This window comes from Lipotes vexillifer, unplaced genomic scaffold (genome assembly GCF_000442215.2).
Source record: "Lipotes vexillifer unplaced genomic scaffold, Lipotes_vexillifer_v1.1 scaffold563, whole genome shotgun sequence".
Taxonomy (NCBI): domain Eukaryota; kingdom Metazoa; phylum Chordata; class Mammalia; order Artiodactyla; family Lipotidae; genus Lipotes; species Lipotes vexillifer.
In genome coordinates, this window is record NW_006769542.1 from 368827 (window position 1) to 391399 (window position 22573).

The 22573-nt window shown below is 39.1% G+C and overlaps 1 protein-coding gene across 2 annotated transcripts in view; it reads right to left on the reverse strand.

Moving 5' to 3' along the window:
- Positions 1 to 22573, reverse strand: part of RGS7BP (regulator of G protein signaling 7 binding protein) — a 122061-nt gene that overhangs the window by 23497 nt on the left and 75991 nt on the right. The window contains exons 3-4 of one of the 2 annotated variants that reach the window (XM_007445644.1): positions 21247 to 21377; positions 1663 to 1810 (exon numbers count right to left, since the gene is read on the reverse strand). In XM_007445644.1, coding sequence (XP_007445706.1) covers positions 1663 to 1810; positions 21247 to 21377 — 279 coding nt within the window. Of the gene's footprint in view, positions 1 to 1662; positions 1811 to 21246; positions 21378 to 22573 lie in introns of those variants that run through there. The other variant, XM_007445645.1, reaches the window with a different exon arrangement.

The following is a 22573-nucleotide window of genomic DNA, read 5'->3' on the forward strand; positions in this document are numbered from 1 at the left end:
AGTACATCGCGTTTCCAAGGGCAGGTGAAGGGCACACAACTAGAACAACAGGGGAACCCTGGGCAAAGCTGAGGCTGGGTGATGATGTTCTGGGCTGTCCTGCCTGTGTGGTTTCACTCCCTGTCGTCTCTCATTATCGTGATTGGAATTCACAGTAACACAGGTGTTAAGCATTCCCAAGGGTCAACACGTTAAATTGGCTTGGAATGTTTTTAATGTGCAGCCCAGTTTGAGACCCACAGATTTCTTAGGGCAAAGTGATAGGGAGAAGCAAGGAAGCCCCCTCCCAGGCCGGGTCTACTGTGCCTACTTCTCCCAGTCACTCCCACCTCCTTTGACCAGAATCTGAACTTTTACGCTGAACTGAAATGCCTCCAACGCTGAGGGCTAGGCTCTCCTATTATTATTATCAGCCATAGCTTGCTCTCTGACAAGCTTACAAGGCTTGGATAGAGATTCTGTGCAAGGTTTCTGAGAAGGAAAATGGCTTTGCTGAAGGATTACACACTGACCATGGCACTCTGGCAGATATTTCTTCCTGGGAATAGAGCAAAGCATTTCTACTTTATAAATTAAGAGAAATCACTCATCATTTGTCTATAGCTCTATCAAACTGTGCCAAACAGCTTTATTGTTTGAATTGTTGGATTTCCAAGCTTAGACAAAATCCCAGTTTTATTAATAGCACGTAATTACCACATGCTTCAATTTTCTATAAACACAGAAATTTGGTTAATTAGCTTTAGAATTATATTACAATCTGAAAGTAGAACTACAATGGCTCTAAATGTCACTGTGTGATACATTTCTAAAAATAAAAAAATAGTGTTCATTATCTTGTCAATGACTCAACCCCACACACACAGAGTCCTCGATGGAATTGCCTAGTATTCAGTTGCTTCGTGCTGGCTCAGGGGACATCAGTAGCAAAGGACAAGATATCAGTGTGAAGGCCAATAAACAAGGGGCTTGTCCCTCTGCCTCACAGAATGGAATTTTTAGCATCTAGATGCGTTTATGATTATATTATTGTTATTGCTTCCTTTTCCCAAATGAAATAGAATCACTGTAGAATCTCTTCTTCCCAAGAAAGAAACTCCCTCTCTAGCCGTGAGCTACTGCTTGTTAAGACAAATGCATTAACTCACTTTGACCACTAAGGGGCCATCATCTACATCGTGGGAGAGTAAGAGAAGACAGCCCTTTGGAAAGCTGTCTGTGAATTGGACAGAACACTCAGCCTCTTACTGGCAACTGAATAGGCCATTCCATACACCTGAAATCTGAGAATCTACTGGAGGCATCTTTGCACAATTTTGAATTCTTCTCTCTTAAACAAATGGAAATTTTGGGACCCAGCCTGGTGGGTGAGCTGTGATGGGTATATAGATCCACCTTCCTCCCTTCCCAAGGAAGCACTCCATTTTCATCTCCATGGAGATGCAAGGCTGATGGAGTGGGAAAAGCAGAGGCCTGGGAGCCCACATCTCTTGGAGGCTCTGCTGTCATTCCGCAGATGGATTTGGACCCCTTACCGTCTCTCATCTCAGTTTACTGAGAGCTCTGTTTCTGAATCTGAAAGAGAAAATCTCGACTCTCTCTAGCCCCTGAGTGTTAACTAGAGGAGGACTGGCAGTCTATTTAGGGTAACTTCCCACTTACCTTTCAGTGTTCTCAATGTCTGTGGAAACCTGCCAGGAATGTTGCTGAATATCTACAGGGGATGATGATGAGTCCTCTAGAGCAGGTGTTTCAGCACACTCCTCAATTTTGCAATCCAAACTCTTGGTTCCCCCTCCAGGCTCCTTTCCTAAGGGGGTTGGTGTTGGTAAAGAGAAGGGGATAAGAAATCATAAATGCAAATTCTATACCCAAGATATCACTGTAAACGTTGGCTATGCTTTGAGTCAAATGCTCCATTAACCCTAGAAACTTCTTTGAATACTAAAATAACGTGTGCGTGTGTGTGTGTGTATAGCATATTTTTACAACATTCTGGGAAAGCTCCCTGAGGTCAATACCACCTGAAGATCAAGATTAAAGTAAGGGCCCTGCCGTTGAGGGAGTATTGGTGCTTTGTAACCCATTCTTCGTGAGTTAGATCAGATTAGCTAGGGAGAGGAGATTCAGCCTGTGAAACTGTGCTGCTTTTTCGGTCCTCAGATGCAGGGGCAGGTAAAAGGGCCAGGAGCAGGTGACACCCAGCAGAAGAAATAGGAGCTCCTGCCGTTCTCTCTGATTCTGACACTAACTCTCTGGGCCTGTGAGAAGCAGCAGAGATTATGGACCTGCCTTCCATTTCCTTGGCTCTCCAACCTCCTTCAGTGTATCATTCTATGAGGAAAGAGCCCAGTCTCAAGATCCAGCCTCACTCTGCTGAGACCACAAAGTGCAATCAACTAAAGCACCATGTACTGGGTAGCCGTCCACAGTAGTGAACTGCCAATGCACTAAGACTTGTATTTACTGGGATTGGTCTCAAGGGAATAAATCAGTACTTTCTGGAAACAAATCTCCGAATTGGTTAGGCCATAAATTCATATGAAGTTAAATGGGAGTTATAGTCCATGGCCCCAATATCCTCTGTTAATGTCCTTTATTCTGCCTTGAACTTCTGGGTATCTGCAAGGGTGTATCTTGCTATCATGGGAATAGCATACGAGGCCCAAGAACTGGGTTTTAATTTTTTATTTGTGTGTGTGTGTGTTTTTATGCTGTGCCGCATGGCTTGCAGGATCTCAGTTCCCTGACCAGGGATAGAACCTGGGGCCCCAGCAGTGAGAGCGCCGAGCTCTAACCACTGGACTGCCAGGGAATTCTCAAGAACTGGGTTTTATTTATTTACTTTCATTTTTTAAAATATATATTGTAGTATAATTGCTTTACAATGTTGTGTTAGTTTCTGCTGTACAACAAAGTGAATCAGCTATAGGTATGCATATATCCCCATATCCCCTCCCTCTTGAGCCTCCTCCCACCCTCCCTATCTCACCCTCTAGGTCATCACAAAGCATCGAGCTGATTTCCTTGTGCTGTGCAACAGCTTCCCACTAGCCATTTTACATTTGGTAGTATATATATGTCAATGCTACTCTTACTTCATCCCAGCTTCCCCTCCCCACTCTGTGTCCTCAAGTCTGTTTTCCACATCTGCATCTTTATTCCTGCCCTGCCACTAGGTTCATCAGTACTGTTGTTTTCGATTCCATATATGTGCATTAGCATATGGTATTTGTTTTTCTCTTTCTGACTTCACTCTGTATGACAGATTCTAGGTCCATCCACCTCATTACAAATAACTCAGTTTCGAAGAACTGGGTTTTAAACCTGGCTTTTTCAGTTGTTCATTAACTCGTTCATTCACTCACAGTATTTCCTGAGTGTCAGCTAAGTATCGGGTACTGGGCTTGGTACTAGAGACAGAGGTGAAAGAAAGGATAGTCTTTGTCTCATGGAGCTTAAAGTGCTGGAGATAGACAATTAAAAAAATATACAAATAGGGCTTCCCTGGTGGCGCAGTGGTTGGGAGTCCGCCTGCCGATGCAGGGGACGCGGGTTCGTGCCCCAGTCCGGGAAGATCCCACATGCCGCGGAGCGGCTGGGCCCGTGAGCCATGGCCGCTGAGCCTGCGCGTCCGGAGCCAGTGCTCCGCAACGGGAGAGGCCACAACAGTGAGAGGCCCGCGGACCGCAAAAAACAAAAACAAATAATTACAAAGCTGTTGTTTAACATTATGTAGTCTGGTATAAATGGTAGCTATATTGTTGCTTTCACTCTTTCAACCAGTTTTATTTGTATTATGTAGCTACATCTCCAGACTGGTTGTTAAGAAATCGTTACAGCCCGTATCATTGAACATTCATGAGACGGCAGCTCCACCTGGTTACCTCGTAGCTCAATTTCCCTAATCATATGATTGATTTTGCATGTTTAAAAAAATAAAAAATAAAACAAAAACACTTATGAAAAGGAAGGCTCTTTATGGCAAAATCTAATGGGAAGCTTTACCCTTGGATTCCTGATCTGAAGGCGACTAGCAAAAATCTCATCCCTGTCATTTCTAACCCATGTAGTAGCAACACAAGGAGAAGGAGACAAGCAATTAACTGGTAATTAACTGTACAGCATTCATCAGCCTATAGTAGAAGTGGACCTCTGAATATTCAGTCAAAGCACAAACACAAATTTACTGATGAAAACTTTTGATCCTTTTGTGTATACTTTATGTACATTGATCCTGGGTGATGGAATTGTTTTTCCAATTTTATGGTATTGCTGTTGGGTAGAAATTAATTAAGTACATAGCATATTACCATTAAGTACATAGCATATTACCATTTCCCAGTGGGAGGGCACTGACCTCTTAAAAGCACTTGCATTGAATCTCCTGGTAGAGTGCACACATGCAGTCCATTTGGCACCTACCTCTGAGCAGTCAGCCTTGGGATGTGAGTCTGAGCAAGAGTGGCTAGCACTTGATAGAGGGACAAAAGGGTGGGTGTCCCCCAGAACAGCCCTCTGCATTTCAAAGCTCTAGAGGAGAGGGCCACCTGAAAGCACACATGGCTCCTGTTCTGCTCTTTTGGGTTTGAGATGCCATGGAGAATGGAGTATGGTTTGGATAGCAAATGGTGGATGAAGAAGATTCACACAAAGAAATTCTCTGCTTTATGGGCTCTGCTTGGCGTGGGGCCACTGTAGCCCCTACCCTGTGGTCAGGACTGTAGAGCCCAAAACTTTCATTCATGGGAACAGGGAGGACTCAAGGTAGCGTGATGTTCCTTCTTGGAGTCTTCTATCTCCTTCATATGTATGCCTCTTATACACGAACACATATGTAAAGTCCAATCCACAACCACTTTGTGTACACTTACTGCCTGTACTAACTCTACTTACATAAGACAAAAACATTCTAAAAAAAAAAAGTAACATAATTATTCATGTATTCCTGAAACATGCCTATGAGCTTGCAATGCCAAGTACACCCTACTTTCCCTCATTTTCAGAGACTAGATATAGCTCTGCTAATGCAGATGCACAAGAATGAAAAACTTGGATGCTGGACTTGCAGTTTGGTGCTTTCTGTCAGCTTACAAAATCTCTGCAGAATTTTGATTATATTATATCTTCTCTGGCTGGCACATCTTGAAAGACAGGAGATTGATAGGAATTGTAGGGGTTTTCAATTCCAGAACATATGTGGGGAGATCATAATTGCTCTCATTTACTGATAGCACTGACTTTACGCTGGACATCCTTTCCCACTACAGTCCCTGTTTATTGCCTTCAGAGAACAGTTATCACTAATAGAAAATTATCTTATGTATTCGCTAACTGGTTTATTATTTGCTCACCCCAGCCCCACTCTCATCTCCCATCTCCCAAACTGGATATGTAAAGTCTGTAAGGCCAGGAACCTTATCTGTTTTCTTCAGTTCTGTAAGTCCAGTACCAAGGACGAAGGCTTACACATCAGATGATTATAACATCAGATGATTTCAACAGATATACAGCATCAAAAAAAGTAAGTATACTATATATGTTATACAGCTTTCTTTGCCACGTTACTATGGTTAGAGATACTTTCATGTTAATGCATTCTGATTTATTTTTTGCTTTTAAATGGATGCACAGTATCCCCTAGTAAGGAATTTACATTGTAATTCTCCCCTTTCTCCAGAGTATGCCAGTATTTGTATGGGACAGATCCTTTAAAGCAGAAAACTTGGACAAAGTATATGTATTCACAGTTTGTACCTTAATATATATTACCAAATTGGCCTCTGAAAAGGCTATGCTAATTTACATTTTCCTTCTACCGACTGTAAATGAGAGAATCTATTTCCCTAGATAAACCATTAGCCAGACTCATCAAGAAAAAAAGGGAGAAGACTCAAATCAATAGAATCAGAAATGAAAAAGGAGAAGTAACAACTGACACTGCAGAAATAAAAAAAATCATGAGGGATATTTAATTTTTGCTTATTTGATGAGGGAAAATAGAATCTCTCATTGAAGTTTCTTTTCACCTCTTTTATTACTACTGAGATTAAATTTATTTTTCATAAGTGAATTAGCTGCCTATATTTCTTTTCATTTTCTATTCATATCATTTGCTCATTTAAAAAATAGGGCTGTCTTCAGGACCAGATGGCTTCACAGGCGAATTCTATCAAACATTTAGAGAAGAGCTAACACCTATCCTTCTCAAACTCTTCCAAAATATAGCAGAGGGAGGAATACTCCCAAACTCATTCTACGAGGCCACCATCACCCTGATACCAAAACCAGACAAGGATGTCACAAAGAAAGAAAACTACAGGCCAATATCGCTGATGAACATAGATGCAAAAATCCTCAACAAAATACTAGAAAACAGAATCCAACAGCACATTAAAAGGATCATACACCATGATCAAGTGGGGTTTATTCCAGGAATGCAAGGATTCTTCAATATATGCAAATCTATCAATGTGATACACCATATTAAAAAACTGAAGAATAAAAACCATATGATCATCTCAATAGATGCAGAAAAAGCTTCTGACAAAATTCAACACCCATTTATGATAAAAACTCTGCAGAAAGTAGGCATAGAGGGAACTTACCTCAACATAATAAAGGCCATATATGACAAACCCACAGCCAACATCATCCTCAATGGTGAAAAACTGAAAGCATTTCCACTAAGATCAGGAACAAGACAAGGTTGCCCACTCTCACCACTCTTATTCAACATAGTTTTGGAAGTTTTAGCCACAGCAATCAGAGAAGAAAAGGAAATAAAAGGAATCCAAATCGGAAAAGAAGAAGTAAAGCTGTCACTGTTTGCAGATGACATGATACTATACATAGAGAATCCTAAAGATGCTACCAGAAAACTACTAGAGCTAATCAATGAATTTGGTAAAGTAGCAGGATACAAAATTAATGCACAGAAATCTCTGGCATTCCTATACACTAATGATGAAAAATCTGAAAGTGAAATTAAGAAAACACTCCCATTTACCATTGCAACAAAAAGAATAAAATATCTAGGAATAAACCTACCTAAGGAGACAAAAGACCTGTATGCAGAAAATTATAATACAGTGATGAAAGAAATTAAAGATGATACAAATAGATGGAGAGATATACCATGTTCTTGGATTGGAAGAATCAACATTGTGAAAATGACTCTACTACCCAAAGCAATCTACAGATTCAATGCAATCCCTACAGATTCAATGCAATCCCTAGCAAAATACCACACGCATTTTTCACAGGACTAGAACAAAAAATTTCACAATTTGTATGGAAATGCAAAAGACCCCGAATAACCAAGGCAATCTTTTTGTTTGTTTGTTTGCTTTTTGCGGTATGCGGGCCTCTCACTGTTGTGGCCTCTCCCGCTGTGAAGCACAGGCTCTGGACACGCAGGCTCAGCAGCCACGGCTCACGGGCCTAGCCACTCCACGGCATGTGGGATCTTCCTGGACTGGGGCATGAACCCGTGTCCCCTGCATCGGCAGGCAGACTTCCAACCACTACGCCACCAGGGAAGCTCCAAAGCAATCTTGAGAAAGAAAAACAGAGCAGGAGGAATCAGGCTCCCTGACTTCAGACTATACTACAAAGCTACAGTAATCAAGGCAGTATGGTACTGGCACAAAAACAGAAATATAGACCAACGGAGCAGGATAGAAAGCCCAGAGATAAACCCATGCACATATAGTCACCTTTTCATTGATAAAGGAGGCAAGAATATACAGTGGAGAAAAGACAGCCTCGTCAATAAGTGGTGCTGGGAAAACTGGACAGGTACATGTAAAAGTATGAAATTAGAACACTCCCTAACACCATACACCAAAATAAACTCAAAATGGATTAAAGACCTAAATGTAAGGCCAGGCACTATCTAACTCTTAGAGGAAAACATAGGCAGAACACTCTATGACATAAATCACAGCAAGATCCTTTTTGACCCACCTCCTAGAGAAATGGAAATAAAAACAAAAATAAACAAATGGGACCTAATGAAACTTAAAAGCTTTTGAATAGCAAAGGAAACCATAAACGACGAAAAGACAACCCTCAGAATGGGAGAAAATATTTGCAAATGAAGCAACTGACAAAGGATTAATCTCCAAAATTTATAAGCAGCTCATGCAGCTCAATAACAAAAAAACAAACAACCCAATCCAAAAATGGGCAGAAGACCTAAATAGACATTTCTCCAAAGAAGATATACAGACTGCCAACAAACACATGAAAGAATACTCAACATCATTAATCATTAGAGAAATGCAAATCAAAACTACAATGAGATATCATCTCACACCAGTCAGAATGGCCATCATCAAAAACTCTACAAACAATAAATGCTGGAGAGGGTGTGGAGAAAAGGGAACCCTCTTGCACTGTTGGTGGGAATGTAAATTGATACAGCCACTATGGAGAACAGTATGGAGGTTCCTTAAAAAACTACAAATAGAACTACCATACGACCCAGCAATCCCACTACTGGGCATATACCCTGAGAAAACCATAATTCAAAAAAGAGTCATGTACCAAAATGTTCATTGCAGCTCTATTTACAATAGCCAGGACATGGAAGCAACCTAAATGTCCATCAACAGATGAATGGATAAAGAAGATGTGGCACATATATACAATAGAATATTACTCAGGCATAAAAAGAAATGAAATTGAGTTATTGAGTAGTGAGGTGGATGGACCTAGAGTCTGTCATACAGACTAAAGTAACTCAGAAAGAGAAAAACAAATACCATATGCTAACACACATATATATGGAATCTAAGAAAAACAAAATGTCATGAGGAACCTAGGGGCAAGACGGGAATAAAGACACAGACCTACTAGAGAATGGACTTGAGGATATGGGGAGGGGGAAGGGTAAGCTGTGACAAAGTAAGAGAGTGGCATGGACATATATACACTACCAAATGTAAAATAGATAACTAGTGGGAAGCAGCCGCATAGCACTGGGAGATCAGCCTGGTGCTTTGTCAGCACCTAGAGGGATGGAATAGGGAGGGTGGGAGGGAGGGAGATGCAAGAGGAAAGAGATATGGGAACATATGTATATGTATAACTGATTCACTTTGTTATAAAGCAGAAACTAACACACCATTGTAAAGCAATTATACTCCAATAAAGATGTTAAAAAAAAAATAAGGCTGTCTTGTTGATTTGTAAGAATTCTCTCTATGTAATAGATACTGATAATTTCCACTGCAGGTGAAACTATAAATTACTACCATCTGAGATTTAGAACTTTATTGAAGGATGACTCATTGATTACTTTTTCAGTACTGTCTAGGTTTAATGGTTTATTAAAAGATTTTACTCTTCTTGAGTTAAATTTGATAACTCATTTGTCCTAGAAAATTATTCACTAAATACATTTTTAATAGTATGGTTTTCTGTTGTAACTGTTTCATATCTCTAATGCTGTGTATTTATGGCTTACAATTTCTTTGTATACCACTGTTTCTTGGATTCCATATCTTCCTGTTTCTTGGATTCATTTTAATTTTGCTGGAACATATCTTTGACTAATTATTTCAGAGATCTCTGAATACAAAATTTCTTAGTCTTTATATTACTGAAAATACTTTTTCTTCTCTATCTCTCTCTTGCTGTACGCACGCTTAAATTCGAATTGGCTGGATATAAAAATCTGTGTTCTAACTAAGTTTCTCTCACAACTTGGATGATATTGGTCCCTTTCTTCTATCTATACCCAAGGATGCTATGTATGTAGCCTGTTTATGGCCCTCTGAAAATTTTTTATCTTTAAACATTTGAGTTATGAAATGGTTCCTAAATATGTCTAGCTATGGGTGCTTTATATATTACTCCTTTTTTTGGCATTTGATTGGCATTTGCAATCTACTTTCACCAATTTTTTATTTTGAAAATTTTCAAACCTATAGCAAACTTGCAAGAATAATACAATGAACACCCAAATATTCTAGTTTAACCAATTGTTAATATTTAGCCATATTTTTCTGTTATCTCTCTCAATCTCTGTGTGTGTGTGTATATACATATATATATATATATATATATATATAGGTTTCATATATATGGATTATGTGTATAACATGTATATGTATAAATATATAATATATATAATTTTTTGTTGAATCATTTAAGAGTTGCAGACATTAATGTTACTTTATCCCAAATACTTCAACATATAACTCCTAAAGAACAAAAATGTTTTCCTACATAACCTTAAAACAATTAGCACATGAAAAATTTTATTTAATTTTGATTTAAATGATTCAATTCAATTTGATACAATGCTATTATTTAATATATATATATTCTATATTCAAATTTCCCCATTTGTTCCAATAATGTCCTTTATAGCTTTTTTTTTTTTTACATTGAAGGATCCAAATTAGGATTATGTACCACATCTAAATGTCATGTTCCTTTATTCTCTTTTAATCTAGAATAGCATCCTTGTCTTTTTTCATGACATTGATATTTTTGAATAAAGAGTCTGGGCCAGTTGTTTTAAAGAATGTCTTTAAATTTGGATTTGTCTGATTGTTTCCACAAGTCTAGGTTCAGAGTAAACATTTTTGGCAAGAATATTATAGAAGTGATATTGTGTCCTTTTTAGTGCATTGCATTAGAAAGCGTATGTGTTTGTCCCATTATTAATGTTGTTAGTTAAGTATTGATTACTTGGTTTAGGTGATTTCTTCTAGCTTTTACCATGGTAGAGGACTCTTTTTCCCTTTGTAAATATTAAGTAATCTATGGAGTGATTTATTAAGATGTTATAGCCTTTTCAATATAAATATTTCTTTAGGTTTACAAAAAGTTTTTCTATTTTTCTTAATTATCTATTTCTCTCTGTTTTCCCTATTCTTTCAGAATCCTATTTCATGTTAGAGTCTCTGGATCTTAATTAGCCCTATATTCTATATTCACTGTGGGGGGCTGAGTTCTGGGAGAGTTCTGGGAGAATACCTAGACTCCCTATTTTAGGCTCTCAGTATTTCCATTATAATAATTGTTAAGAACTGTGAAGGGTCTGAGATTTCCCTCTATGTGTGAATTAACTTGCCACAATCTCATGGATCCTGGAAAGAGACACGAGACTCTGGGTTAGAGACAAAGAAAATTTAGTACTCACAAAATAGTAGTAGAGTATCAGCATTTGCGTTAATTTCTTGAGTTTTAATTCCCACAGCAAGACACAAGAAGAGCCAGATCATTATACCTCCACACACACACAGGAACCTTAATCTCAGGAACCCTGAGATTATGGATCCGAAGTCTTCTATAAGTCTTCTTTGCACCAGAGGGAAACATTTTCATTATGCTGAATCGTAAGCATGCCTTGCTCTGGAGGGGAGGCACTGTCTCTATTTTTAAAGAACATTTACTAAATAAACATCCTTGAAAAGATAGTATAAAACAAAGGGTAGTCAGTGTCTCACTTTGCAAGAAAAACTCTGTTCCCTGAAATGCAAGAGCCTGAAGGAGAATTGTCTCCCAACACTAATTAACCCATCTATTAAAATTTTATTTGATGGATAACACTTTCATTTCCAACAAATCCCGTTGCTTCCTTTCTGTTACAGTTACTGCTTTTGAGGTATGACAGACCTAAAATCTGTGGATTACGTTTATATTTTAAATTCTTCATCTGTTTCTACTTTAAAATTTGTTCATCAAGTATTAGTTGTTTGCGTGTTGCCATTGGGTACCTCCCTTTCAGGGTGTTGATTTTTCTTAAAAATCTGCTCATCCCTGGATGTCTGTTTAGCTTTGTCTTTGAGGATCTCTCTTTGCCCATCATTCTGATGAGTATCCTCCTTCTGGTGATTGGAAAAGGGGCAGGATGTGTGGCTGGACAATGTGTGTCTAAAGCTTGTCTTCAGGGTGCTTCTCATCTCTGTTGATAAGTTTACCTGGGCACACAGCCTATTTTTTGGGTCCTGTGTTTGCTTTGAGTTTCCTGTTTACAACTCCTACTCCAAAGAGATATGTGGAACAATTTAGCCTGGGAAAAAACACTGGAGTCATGTGCTCACTTTCTTCTTCCTCTGCAGCAGTGCTTATGGAGGATTCGAGTTACTTCACCCTCTGTTCTTCTTTGCTGCCTGGTACTGACACTCACAGCAGGTGTCCTCCTGGGGTAAGCAATGATGGTCTTGGTTACTCAGTGTGGGGCAGCCCAGCTTTTCCTGAATGCAATTTCAAACATTTATTTCCCTGACAACAGCTCCAGAAATCCTTCCTGTGATTTGTATTTGTTGACTCCAACTTTGAAGTATGTCTGGAATTGATTTTATTTTTGTAGTATTTTTCTCCTGCATGAATTTCTTTTGTTTCTTGAGTTTCTTATTGGTTGTGGCTTCATTTCTTCATTTATATCTACCAATCCAATCCCTGTTGCTTTCTAGCTTTGAGAAATTCCTCAATTTCTGGTTTGTTGAAATCATACTTCCTTGTTTTTCAGGGCCATGGGAGACTGTTTTGTGTCTGCCGACCTCTATTTTTTTTTTTCCTTTTACAATTAGTAGGGCCCATTTGACAGAGTTATGGCAAATGGATTCTGAGTAAGAGTGATGTATACCTCTTCCAGACTGGCTTCTAAAAATCCTCCCATGGGAACATCCATGCTTTCTTTTCTCCCCTGACAATTGGATGGATTTGGGGAATGGAAAGAATAAAAGGGCCCACCCCACCCTAGCTCTGGCATTGGACTATGACAATGGTGAATAATGAACTCTCATTGTTCTAATCCATTGAGATTTGATGATGTTTCATGCAGCTGTTACCCTACCCTGACAAATATAAGAACGAATATGGATTTATTCTTTTCATTATATCTTTTGCTGTTATTTTGATGGGTTTTTAGTAGGAGGGGAAATATACGTATGAGTTCAGTCTAACATCTCTGGACAAGCTTCTTTTTCTCCAATTATACTCCCTCTCATTTAACAACAGAGGCAGAATGAAAGCAAATTCCTTTGCTTATTCAATACTTATTAATTGAAACTTTATCTGCTCCAGGCACTGTACTAAATGCCGGAGATACAATGGTGAACACACTCAAGGTGATCAACTCTGGAGAGGACAACAGACAACAGATCAGGTGTCTACCCCTCAATGTAACATGTGCCTGGGGGACACATTGCATGGGCATAGGCCCTGCCTTGGAGAACCAGGAAATGCTTTCTGCAGGAAAGTCCCATCTAAGTTACAAACCAAAGAAAGCATAGGGTAGACCAGGTGAAAGGGATTGTTGTGGAGTGGGGCAGGGTGGACAATATGTTTCAGGCTGAGGGAGCAACTGGAAAGAACTTCCAAGTTCAAGTTCCTCGAAGTAGTTCAAGATGCCGTGTGTGTGGCCAGCAGGGTATGGGGGGCAGTTGAGATGGGGTTGCTGGTGAGAGATGAGGCTGGAGAGGCTAGCAGGGCTGGTCCATAGATGTTCTTCTGAGCCACATTAAAAAGTTGGCGGGGGAGCTCCTCACAAACCTGAATGTTGGCCTATCTGAGTTCTGCATCCCCAGCTTCCCCCGTTTGACCAGTTATCCTTAGAAGGAGCACCTGTTTCTAACATCAGGTGGGCTCTCTGCTCTGCTCTCAGGAAAGGGTCAAGCTGCTTCTAGATGGTAACTTCAAGTCAAAGTTTTACTTTGCCCAAGAGTGACTGTGCATTTAAAATCATTTTTTATTATGAAATGAAAAACTCTGTCCCCTGAAACATCAATTTCAGGCCTCAGTGAACAAGTATTTTCTCGGGGAGGGGATGGAGGGGGAGGGGAGAAGGGGAGCCTTTAGAGCACCTTAAAATGTCACTAAGCTGGCTTCACCACTGTTGAGAACCAGGATGTCAACAAGTTGGCCACTTTTCTCAGGGCCTCGCAAAGCTTTTGGCCTTCAGCTCCTTTGGGATTTCCATGTATTTTTAGCCTGTTTATGGATAATATAATAGGCATGTTTGAGGAAAAGTTAAGGGAAACCACACATGAAGCACATACCAGTTTGGAAGGCTAGTTATTCTTACATTTGTGAGAAATGGTCAGTTGTTTAGGAGGAACAAAAACACATGTGATTGTGGGGCAGCCTCAAGAGTCCCAGAAGACTGGGCTGGGGTCCTTTATTTAGAGTGGAGCCCCCTTTATCACACTCCACTCTGGAGACCTCTTTCCTCCTCTTGGCCTCATTTCTCCCATCCTCTTTCTTTTCTATTCATATTTTCCTCTCTCCATTTCCCCTTCTCCTCTCCACTCCTTGCTTGCCTGCCTGTCTTCAGCCTATAGTGACAGTAGGAAGCATTGCCATAGTGTCGCCTTGGAGGTCCTGAGTTTGGACTCCAATGTCCAGCAGAGTCAATTTTATCCATTTGTGTAAATTTCCCTAGGAATCAAAACAAAACAAACTAATCTCTGAGCTAATATTCTATTACTGCACTATCATCTCCTTGATGGCAGGGGCAAATTTCCTATGTCCTTTGTGCTCTTGACACATTATCTGCTATGATACTATACACAGGGAAGGCTCTTGGGACAGTTTTCATACTGACTGTGAACAACTAAATGAACACAGTTTACATGAGATGTGTGGAAGCTTATCCACATGGTTACTCTCACTCTTATGCATTTTCATAACGGGTAGGAGATTTATAACTCCATCCAGTGTGAAAAGGACTGGGGAAATGTAAGCTGTTTGTTAAGTAATCCACTTTTACTCTTGCATTTCCAAAAAGCATGTAATTTAAATAGAAATAAGTTATATTATTTCAGTTAGTTGTTTGTCTATATTAAAAAATAGTTTCAAAGGCTTTTCTACACTGTGGTAAGAAGATATTCATAGTGCCATAAACACATAGTGGAAAATAATACTTATACCATAAACAGAAATCCATTCTTGCCCATATGCTGGGAAATAAACATTTTCCGATACAGAGCTGTTTCCCTCCCCTGCCCTGTGTCCTCCTCTGTGCTCCTTGTGACACTGTAGTCCTATCATTGACCGCAGAGTAGTAATCATCTTGGTGGTTCCATTAGCTGAGTGAGGAAGCAGAATCACAGGGCACAGAAGAGCAGACAATGGAAACACATTTGAGGGAGGTCCCTATGAGGCTTTCACTTCTCCATTTCCAACCCCTAAGGTAGAGCAGAACAATGTGCAGACGGTATTGACTGTATAGTTAATTAATTTCAACTTTCCTTTAATGGGTATCATGGCTAAATCGTGCTCCCTTTGGATCACAGCAAAATATCTTATAAATCATTAAATGATCTACGGAGTTAACTTTCCCTCTCATCTTAAAAGTAACTCTCTGAACTTATTTTGGTAAGAAATTAAATATACAATAAATTTTAGCCATTAAACATGGTATTTTGGAATATGTGCACCAATCATTGTCAGATGTGTGGATAAAATTCAGCCCATGGTGCTAGTATCTTTCATTTCCCGATTTGATATGTTCTCTTGCCTTTCTCCAATGTAGCTTAGTGGGAAATGGTCTGGTGTAGTGGAACAATCATGAACTTTGCAGCAGGATTAATGTGCTCTGTGACCTTGGACAACAAGCTACCTCTTTGAGCCTCAGCTTCTCCATGAGTAAAATGGGAAAAACGATACTTGAGGATGAAATAAGATGACATGTATAAAGCACCTGGCAAGTAGAAAGTATACAATAAGTGGAAGCTGTTATCATTGCTGTTATCCTAGTCCTCAGCTGACATCTACTTCGACAAAAGGTGATGAATATTGTGTCCTGTTCACTGTTTGGTATTGATATATGAGGACACGGAGACAGAGTAATAGATGGTGTTAGATTGCCCTTACATTCCAGAAGTTGGTTATATTTGGGTTCTTCAGATAGTACAAGTTGTTCTGGTCTTGGGTCCTTTGCATTAGATACCAGTGTTTATGAAGTTGTGTCCTTCTTGTCATTAAATCTCAGATTAAGTTCTACCTCCTCGGAGAGCTTTGACCATCCCTTCTAAAGTAGCCACCCAGTCATGGTCACTTTCTATTACATTACCTATTCTAATTATTGACATTGTAATTTTAGTGTTTGGGAGTTTTAGAAATTTTTCCCCCTATTTCTCTTCACGAGACTATATACTCCATAAGAACAGGGATCTCTTCAGCCCTGATCGTTTCAGTCTCCCAGTACCTTACACAGGTGCTCAACAAATATTTGTTCAAAGAACAAATGCATGTTTTCACGCATAATTTGAATCATAATCTATTTTAAGAATTATTCTGCTTCATTTCTTCAAACCTAATGTTCTATTTTAGTATCAATTGCCTCATTACATTGGAAAATAAGGCTTTACTTGTGGTTTTATTCTATTTCTGTCTTTGCATTGCTTGTTTCTTTTATTGGTGGGTCATTTTCTTTACATTTCTTAGTAGGAGGCTGAATACCCTGGAGTCTTTACTGCTCATATTCTATTCTTTGTCTTAAGTTTACCCTGTATTTTGCTGGATGGATGGCAGTTCATTAATTTCTTATAAGAGCATCTTGAGCTCTCAACTCCTACTAGATTTTGACATTTCTCTCTTCTTTCCCCTTTTGTGACTACATTTTCTCCACATTTTTTCTCTCTTTATATATTCTGGTGGCACATTGCAGGGGAAGAACCCATCTTATCTTAGGGGGAGGAAGGGATAATGGTATACCTCAAAGGACCTGGGGACAATCTGGCTGTAAGTGATGGCAGAAGAGTGGAGCAGAGTCAGAGAAGACCCTTGAGAGAGCAAGGAGAGATGAAAATAAAGATGAAGGAGCAAGTTCACATGTGAAGGGGGGCTGCACTGGAGTGCTCTCTCTTCTCTGCTCCTTTCAGAATGGGAAGGTTGTCAAAACTGACTGGGGGGAGAATGGGAGAGAGGAAAGCTGTGGTCAAAACGGCAGGATCATCAATTCTCTTAGAAATCTGGCTTCACTTTCTGCCAATAGAGTGAATGAAACCCGTGGTCGCATTTTATCTGGTGTCAGGAAACAGGCAATAATGGTCAATATGATACATGGATTCAGTTGTGGGGAAAGACTTCCTACCTAATTAACTGTGAAGAAGTGAGAGAAACTATTTTTCACTATAAACATAGAAATTAGACTTTGTCAAGTAATGGCCCAATCCAAAACTTTAAGTGTTAAAATATGAGATTACACAATGCCTGAAATTATTCCCATCTGTCATCTTCTCCACAGTTTTTCAGAACCACACTCTGCATGGTATAATCCAATAGCCTTTATTAAATGTGGGTTTTTACCTCATATTACCATAATTTTCTTGGCCATGAAATAAGACAATCATCTTAGTACTGTTTGTCTTCATTTTTTTGGCAATAGCATGATCTTATAAAGTATAAAAGATTTCCAAGTAGAGTGTACCAATCAGACTTATGAGACAGCAAAAATTCAGAAACGTGGTGCATGCAAAAATCATGAAGGTCCACTGAAGATGTTGTTAAGGACAAAGGATATTTATAATTTGCTTAATTGGGAGAGAAGGACAATCTTCATTATTAAATTCGAGCTTTCTGCAGAAAATGAGATTTAAAATGATTTGAGGCTTATTTTTCCCAGAAACAAACCATACTCCTCGCCCCTGCGGTAACCTTGTGTGACCTTTTTCTTCAAAGAGTTAACACATGACTACTCAATACAATAGTAAAACTAAATGTGATATTCAATACTTTCTGGACTTATGGTGGCAGTCAGGGAGGTAATTAGAAATAAAAATAAATTAAGGGGCTTCCCGGGTGGCTCAGTGGTTAAGAATATGCCTGCCAATGCAGGGGACCCAGGTTGAAGCCCTGGTTGGGGAAGATCCCACATGTCACGGAGCAAGTAAGCCCATGCGCCACAACTACTGAGCCTGCGCTCTAGAGCCTGCGTGCCACAATTATTGAGCCCGCGAGCCACAACTACTGAAGCCCGTGTGCCTAGAGCCCATGCTCCACAACAAGAGAAGCCACTGCAGTGAGAAGTCCGTGCACCATAACGAAGAGTAGTGCCCGCTCACCACAACTAGAGAAAGCCCACATGCAGCAAGGAAGACCCAACGCAGCCAAAAATAAATAAATAAAATGAATAAATTTAAAAAGTAAAAGTACAGAGAATTGCAAAACAATTTGGCTTCAGAATCTAATCACAACAAAAATTGACCAGAGACTCTCATATAGAGCCCAAATAATGACTCAATTACAATTCCTTTTTTCCCTTGATAGAAGAAGAGTAAAGAAGAATTGGCCAAGTTGTAATAAGAAATTAGGAGGGAGAAAACATTAGCTAACCTAAAAGTTATCAAAATACCAATTTTTACCATAGCATTAAAAGAAACATACCAGAAAGAGATTCTAAGCAGAAGGAGATTTCGAGTGTTATAGACTAGAATGGGAATCACCATTCCCCTAAGACTCTGAGGCCTAAACTCATCCCTCAGTATCTGTATGTGTGTGGGGGAGAATGGGGGGTTGGTTCTAGGACTTGTCATGGACACCAAAATCCATGGATGCTCAAGTCCCATAGTTGGCCCTCTGTATCCGTGGTTCCATATCTGTGGATTCAAACAGACATAGATTGTAAGCATAGTACGTGATCTGCCATTGGTTGAATCCGTGAGGGCCAACTCTATTTGATTTCTTGAAGGGACTGAGTGAGCTCATCTAGACAGGACCCCTCCTAGCCCAAGGCCACACTAGAGATACCACAGTTTGGATAAAGAGTATATTATCTGGCATCTTAATTCTTGGTAGACAGACTTCTGTCTAGTGGTGATAAAGAATAAAGCGTACAACAAAGTTGAAAGTATGTACTTAGGTGAGTAAGAATAGCCAGGTAAGGGCTTGAAAGTTTCCATTTTTATACATATGATGGGGTGATTTCCTTTTGTTTCCAAGGTAACAAAAGAGTTATCCATCTTCACTGTGTTTCAGAGTCACCTGGAGTGCCCCCAGATTCTGATTCAGTAGGTCCTGGACAGGATTCATGAGTCTCCATGTTTATCCAGCACCCTGGATAATTTTGAAGCACATTTTCTAAGGATTTGCACTTTAAGTAGTAATGATTTTAGAAGAATCAAATAGAAATCCATCTGGAGACTTAATCCTACAATGGGGAGAAATCAAAGATTCCATCAGGTATATTCTTTTTAGAGTCATACTTAGAGTGTTAAGTGCTAGAGCAGGGAGCAGGGGTTTATTATTTTTAAAGGAAGAGGCACGGAAGGACAGGGATCAGAGACGGACAGTGAAGATAGGAGGCAGTGCAGACCCCATGAGCTGATCAGTTAAGAGATGACGTGTTTTTTATTTGTGTGGTCAAGACCAAATACGATAAGGAAGAACCTGGATGAGGGAATCCCTGTTACTTTTAAGCAGAGAGCTAGCAGAGAAGGGTCTTCCTTTCAAAAGTCATTTGTGAAAAGACAGAAAGTAGGAGTGGATGGCAGGGAGACCAGGTGAAAAACCAAGGAGTTAGAGGGAGACAGGGTGTGTGGGTCACATGGTGTTACGGACAATCATCAAGGGAGATTTCAGGGGCAACACGGGCATGAAATACTGCAAGCACAGCCAATGCAGACCTGTGGAAAAAAATGACCCATACCCAGTCTAGTCAACCATGATTAGAAAGAATGCAAATACTACTCTCTGTGTGTGTTCATATGTGAATGCATGTGTGTGTGTGGGGGGGTGATGGTGGCAGTGTATGAGAACAGAGAGGACAAACAAAGACATTGGGCCAGTGACAACTGTTTGGGTCATCAGTGTGTCTGAGTATTCAATTTTCTGATCAGGACTCCTGAGTGTCAAGGGGATAATCTCCCCAAACATGAAGTAAAGGCGGAAACCCATGAAAATTCAGCCTTTAGAAGGAAAAAGAAAAAGATAATATTCATGTATCAAGAAAATAATCTCTCTTTGGAGCAGCGTAGCATAATCTTACTTTTAGTTCTGACTTGTGCATACATGTGTATGCAAGATTTGATTTTTACAGGTACTTTATCATGTCACCTAGTTCCTCTCAAATCGCATATGCTCATTTGATTTCATATCTCTTCTTCAGCAGTTTCTTCACCTGAAAGGTCTTTCTTTTTCCTTCCCTATCTGAACCCTATCCTCACAACCTAGCTCAAGTCCCACCCTTTCTAAAAGATTTTCCCTGATTATTACAGTTTACTGACCTTTTCTATCTCTGAATTTAAATCATAGACAAAGATTACATTCTGTGCATCCCTCTATTTCTTGATCTCAAGCACAAAATGTTTGCATTCAGGAGGCTCCCAAAAATTATTGTTCAGTGAATTAGCAAAGAAAATATAGATTGAATCCTCCAGTGACAGAAACTTTTGGCTTCCTCCCCAGCATCCATTCCATTCCACCCTGTCCCTTTATGCAGTAGCCACTGGTTGGGTGGGGTTGACTCATCTCCTAGCTCCAGGAATGGGCCTTGATTGCCTAAACCAATCAGTTTAATTCCATCCTCTTGGCTACCGTGATTGGTTCAAGTGTAGACATGTGGTCTGACCTGGTCCAGTTAGAACGAAGCTCAGGACATTTGCTAGTCTATAATGGGAGAAATTCTCTCTGTATGCATATGTGATGACTGAAACTGTTGGTATCAGTTTGCAAATGTGTGGGAAGGGCAGCTTGAGGGTAAAGTCAACCCCCCCCACCCTCCCCCCACCAGAAGGCAGAACATCACTCAGAATGGGAATCAGAAGTCTGATCAAGCCATGCTGAAGCCACTGCTGCCTCTAGAGGTTTCATTCATTTAAGCCAATATAGTCTCCTTATAGCTTAAACCAGGGAATGAGATTTTGTTTGTTGAGTTCCCCCTATTTTTAAATCTTTGGGACACAACTTGTAATTTGTTGTCTTGCAACCAAATACATTTAGGGAAATAGCAGCAATCTTGGATAGCATTTTCTACCCTAGTAAGATCATTATACAATTTGGCTGCCCATGCTGATTCTAGTCAAATTCATGTTCACAAGTGGTAAAATAATAAATTTGAGAATTGTTTCTACCACAATTTCTATTCAAGATGGTCAATGTTCTTATGTACTTTGATAGTACTGATATAGACTTCTTTTATTCATTTATATCAAACATTTCCTGAACATTTATATCCATTCCAATTGTGTGTAGATAGACAAATGGTACATATAGGCCTTTGCAAAAGATGAGGTTTTGTTTAACATTTCTCAGTGTTTATGGCAATATATTAAATGAAGATACCTTTTCGATGAAATTGAAGAGACCCCAGCAGACATATGGATTTTAGCATCTCTGTTGTGTACATTTCTAAGCAGCATTGCAGCTGAATGTAGAGCCGACAGATTTCTGGATGGATCTCACCACCTTCTGGGCTGCAACAGAATGAAAGAGAAAATCTGTGAACATTCTCAAGATTTCACTCATCAGCCATTTGTCTCAGCTCTGAGAGGGGAAAATGCCCACTAAAGATTTCTAAAGCCTTGGGTCTAAAGTATAGGACTTCTTGCTTTCAAACCAATAACCAAGGTCACAGTTCTTACATAAGTGTCTTTCTGAATAACAGCTCTTAATATTTTTCCCCTTCAGCAGCAGATTTCTGCTAGGAGCTTAAAATCATAAATGTTTTAAGTAATTGAAAATATCAGACATTTTCAATTTAACTGTTGGAACAAACTCCCAAAATACATTTAAACCATAAGACTATCATAGCTTGCAAGAAGAGATTAAAAACTCTTATTTTTAGAGAAACTAATGAAGAGCTATTCACTTACCAGTTAGAAGATAGCTCTTTAATATTAAGGCCCTAGCATAATATGGTTAGAGAGCCAAGATACAAATTATTTTTATCAGTCTTTTGTCTCAGTCTAAAGGATATCCTTTATTGTTTGCTATGGTTAATTTTTCAAAGGCTAAGTGTTTTAAGTGAAAAAATGAAAAATTTATGAAAAAAGAAAAGTAATAAAATTCTAATAATTTTGCTTAACAATCTAAGCCTAAATAAATACTGAATTTATGCTCTAAAATTTATTATAAAGTACTTGAGCCTTTCTCTATTAACTGTGGTAAAGCAAACAAATGTGGATATGATAAAACATGGAGTGATCACTTTTTAAGAGGAGAGGAATTAGTTGTTGATAGAACACTATTTTATATGCAGGTAAAATAGCATGTATTGAATAAAGCAAACTAAACAAAAGGGATACAATTTAGAGATAGATTAGAAATGAAAGAAGTCTAAAAGGGAACTCTGTCAAATGTCCTAATGTGTTATCTTTATTTTTATCTCCATTCATTTAAAATGCAATGAAATCTGACTAAACAATGCAGCATTTGGATTTGATTCTTTTGTAAAGTGGTCAGTGGCAAAATGTCAGGTGCTATTATCAGAAAAAAAATGGTGGCTTCATATTTATTTAAGTTCTGGAATCACACTATAAAGAATTTGTATTTACATAGCACTTTACAATGATAATAAGTTTACATTTTGAATACTTATTTAGTAGAAGAGCCAGGATTATTCAACAATATGGCTTATATAACACAGGAAAATGCAGAATTCTTTGCCTGA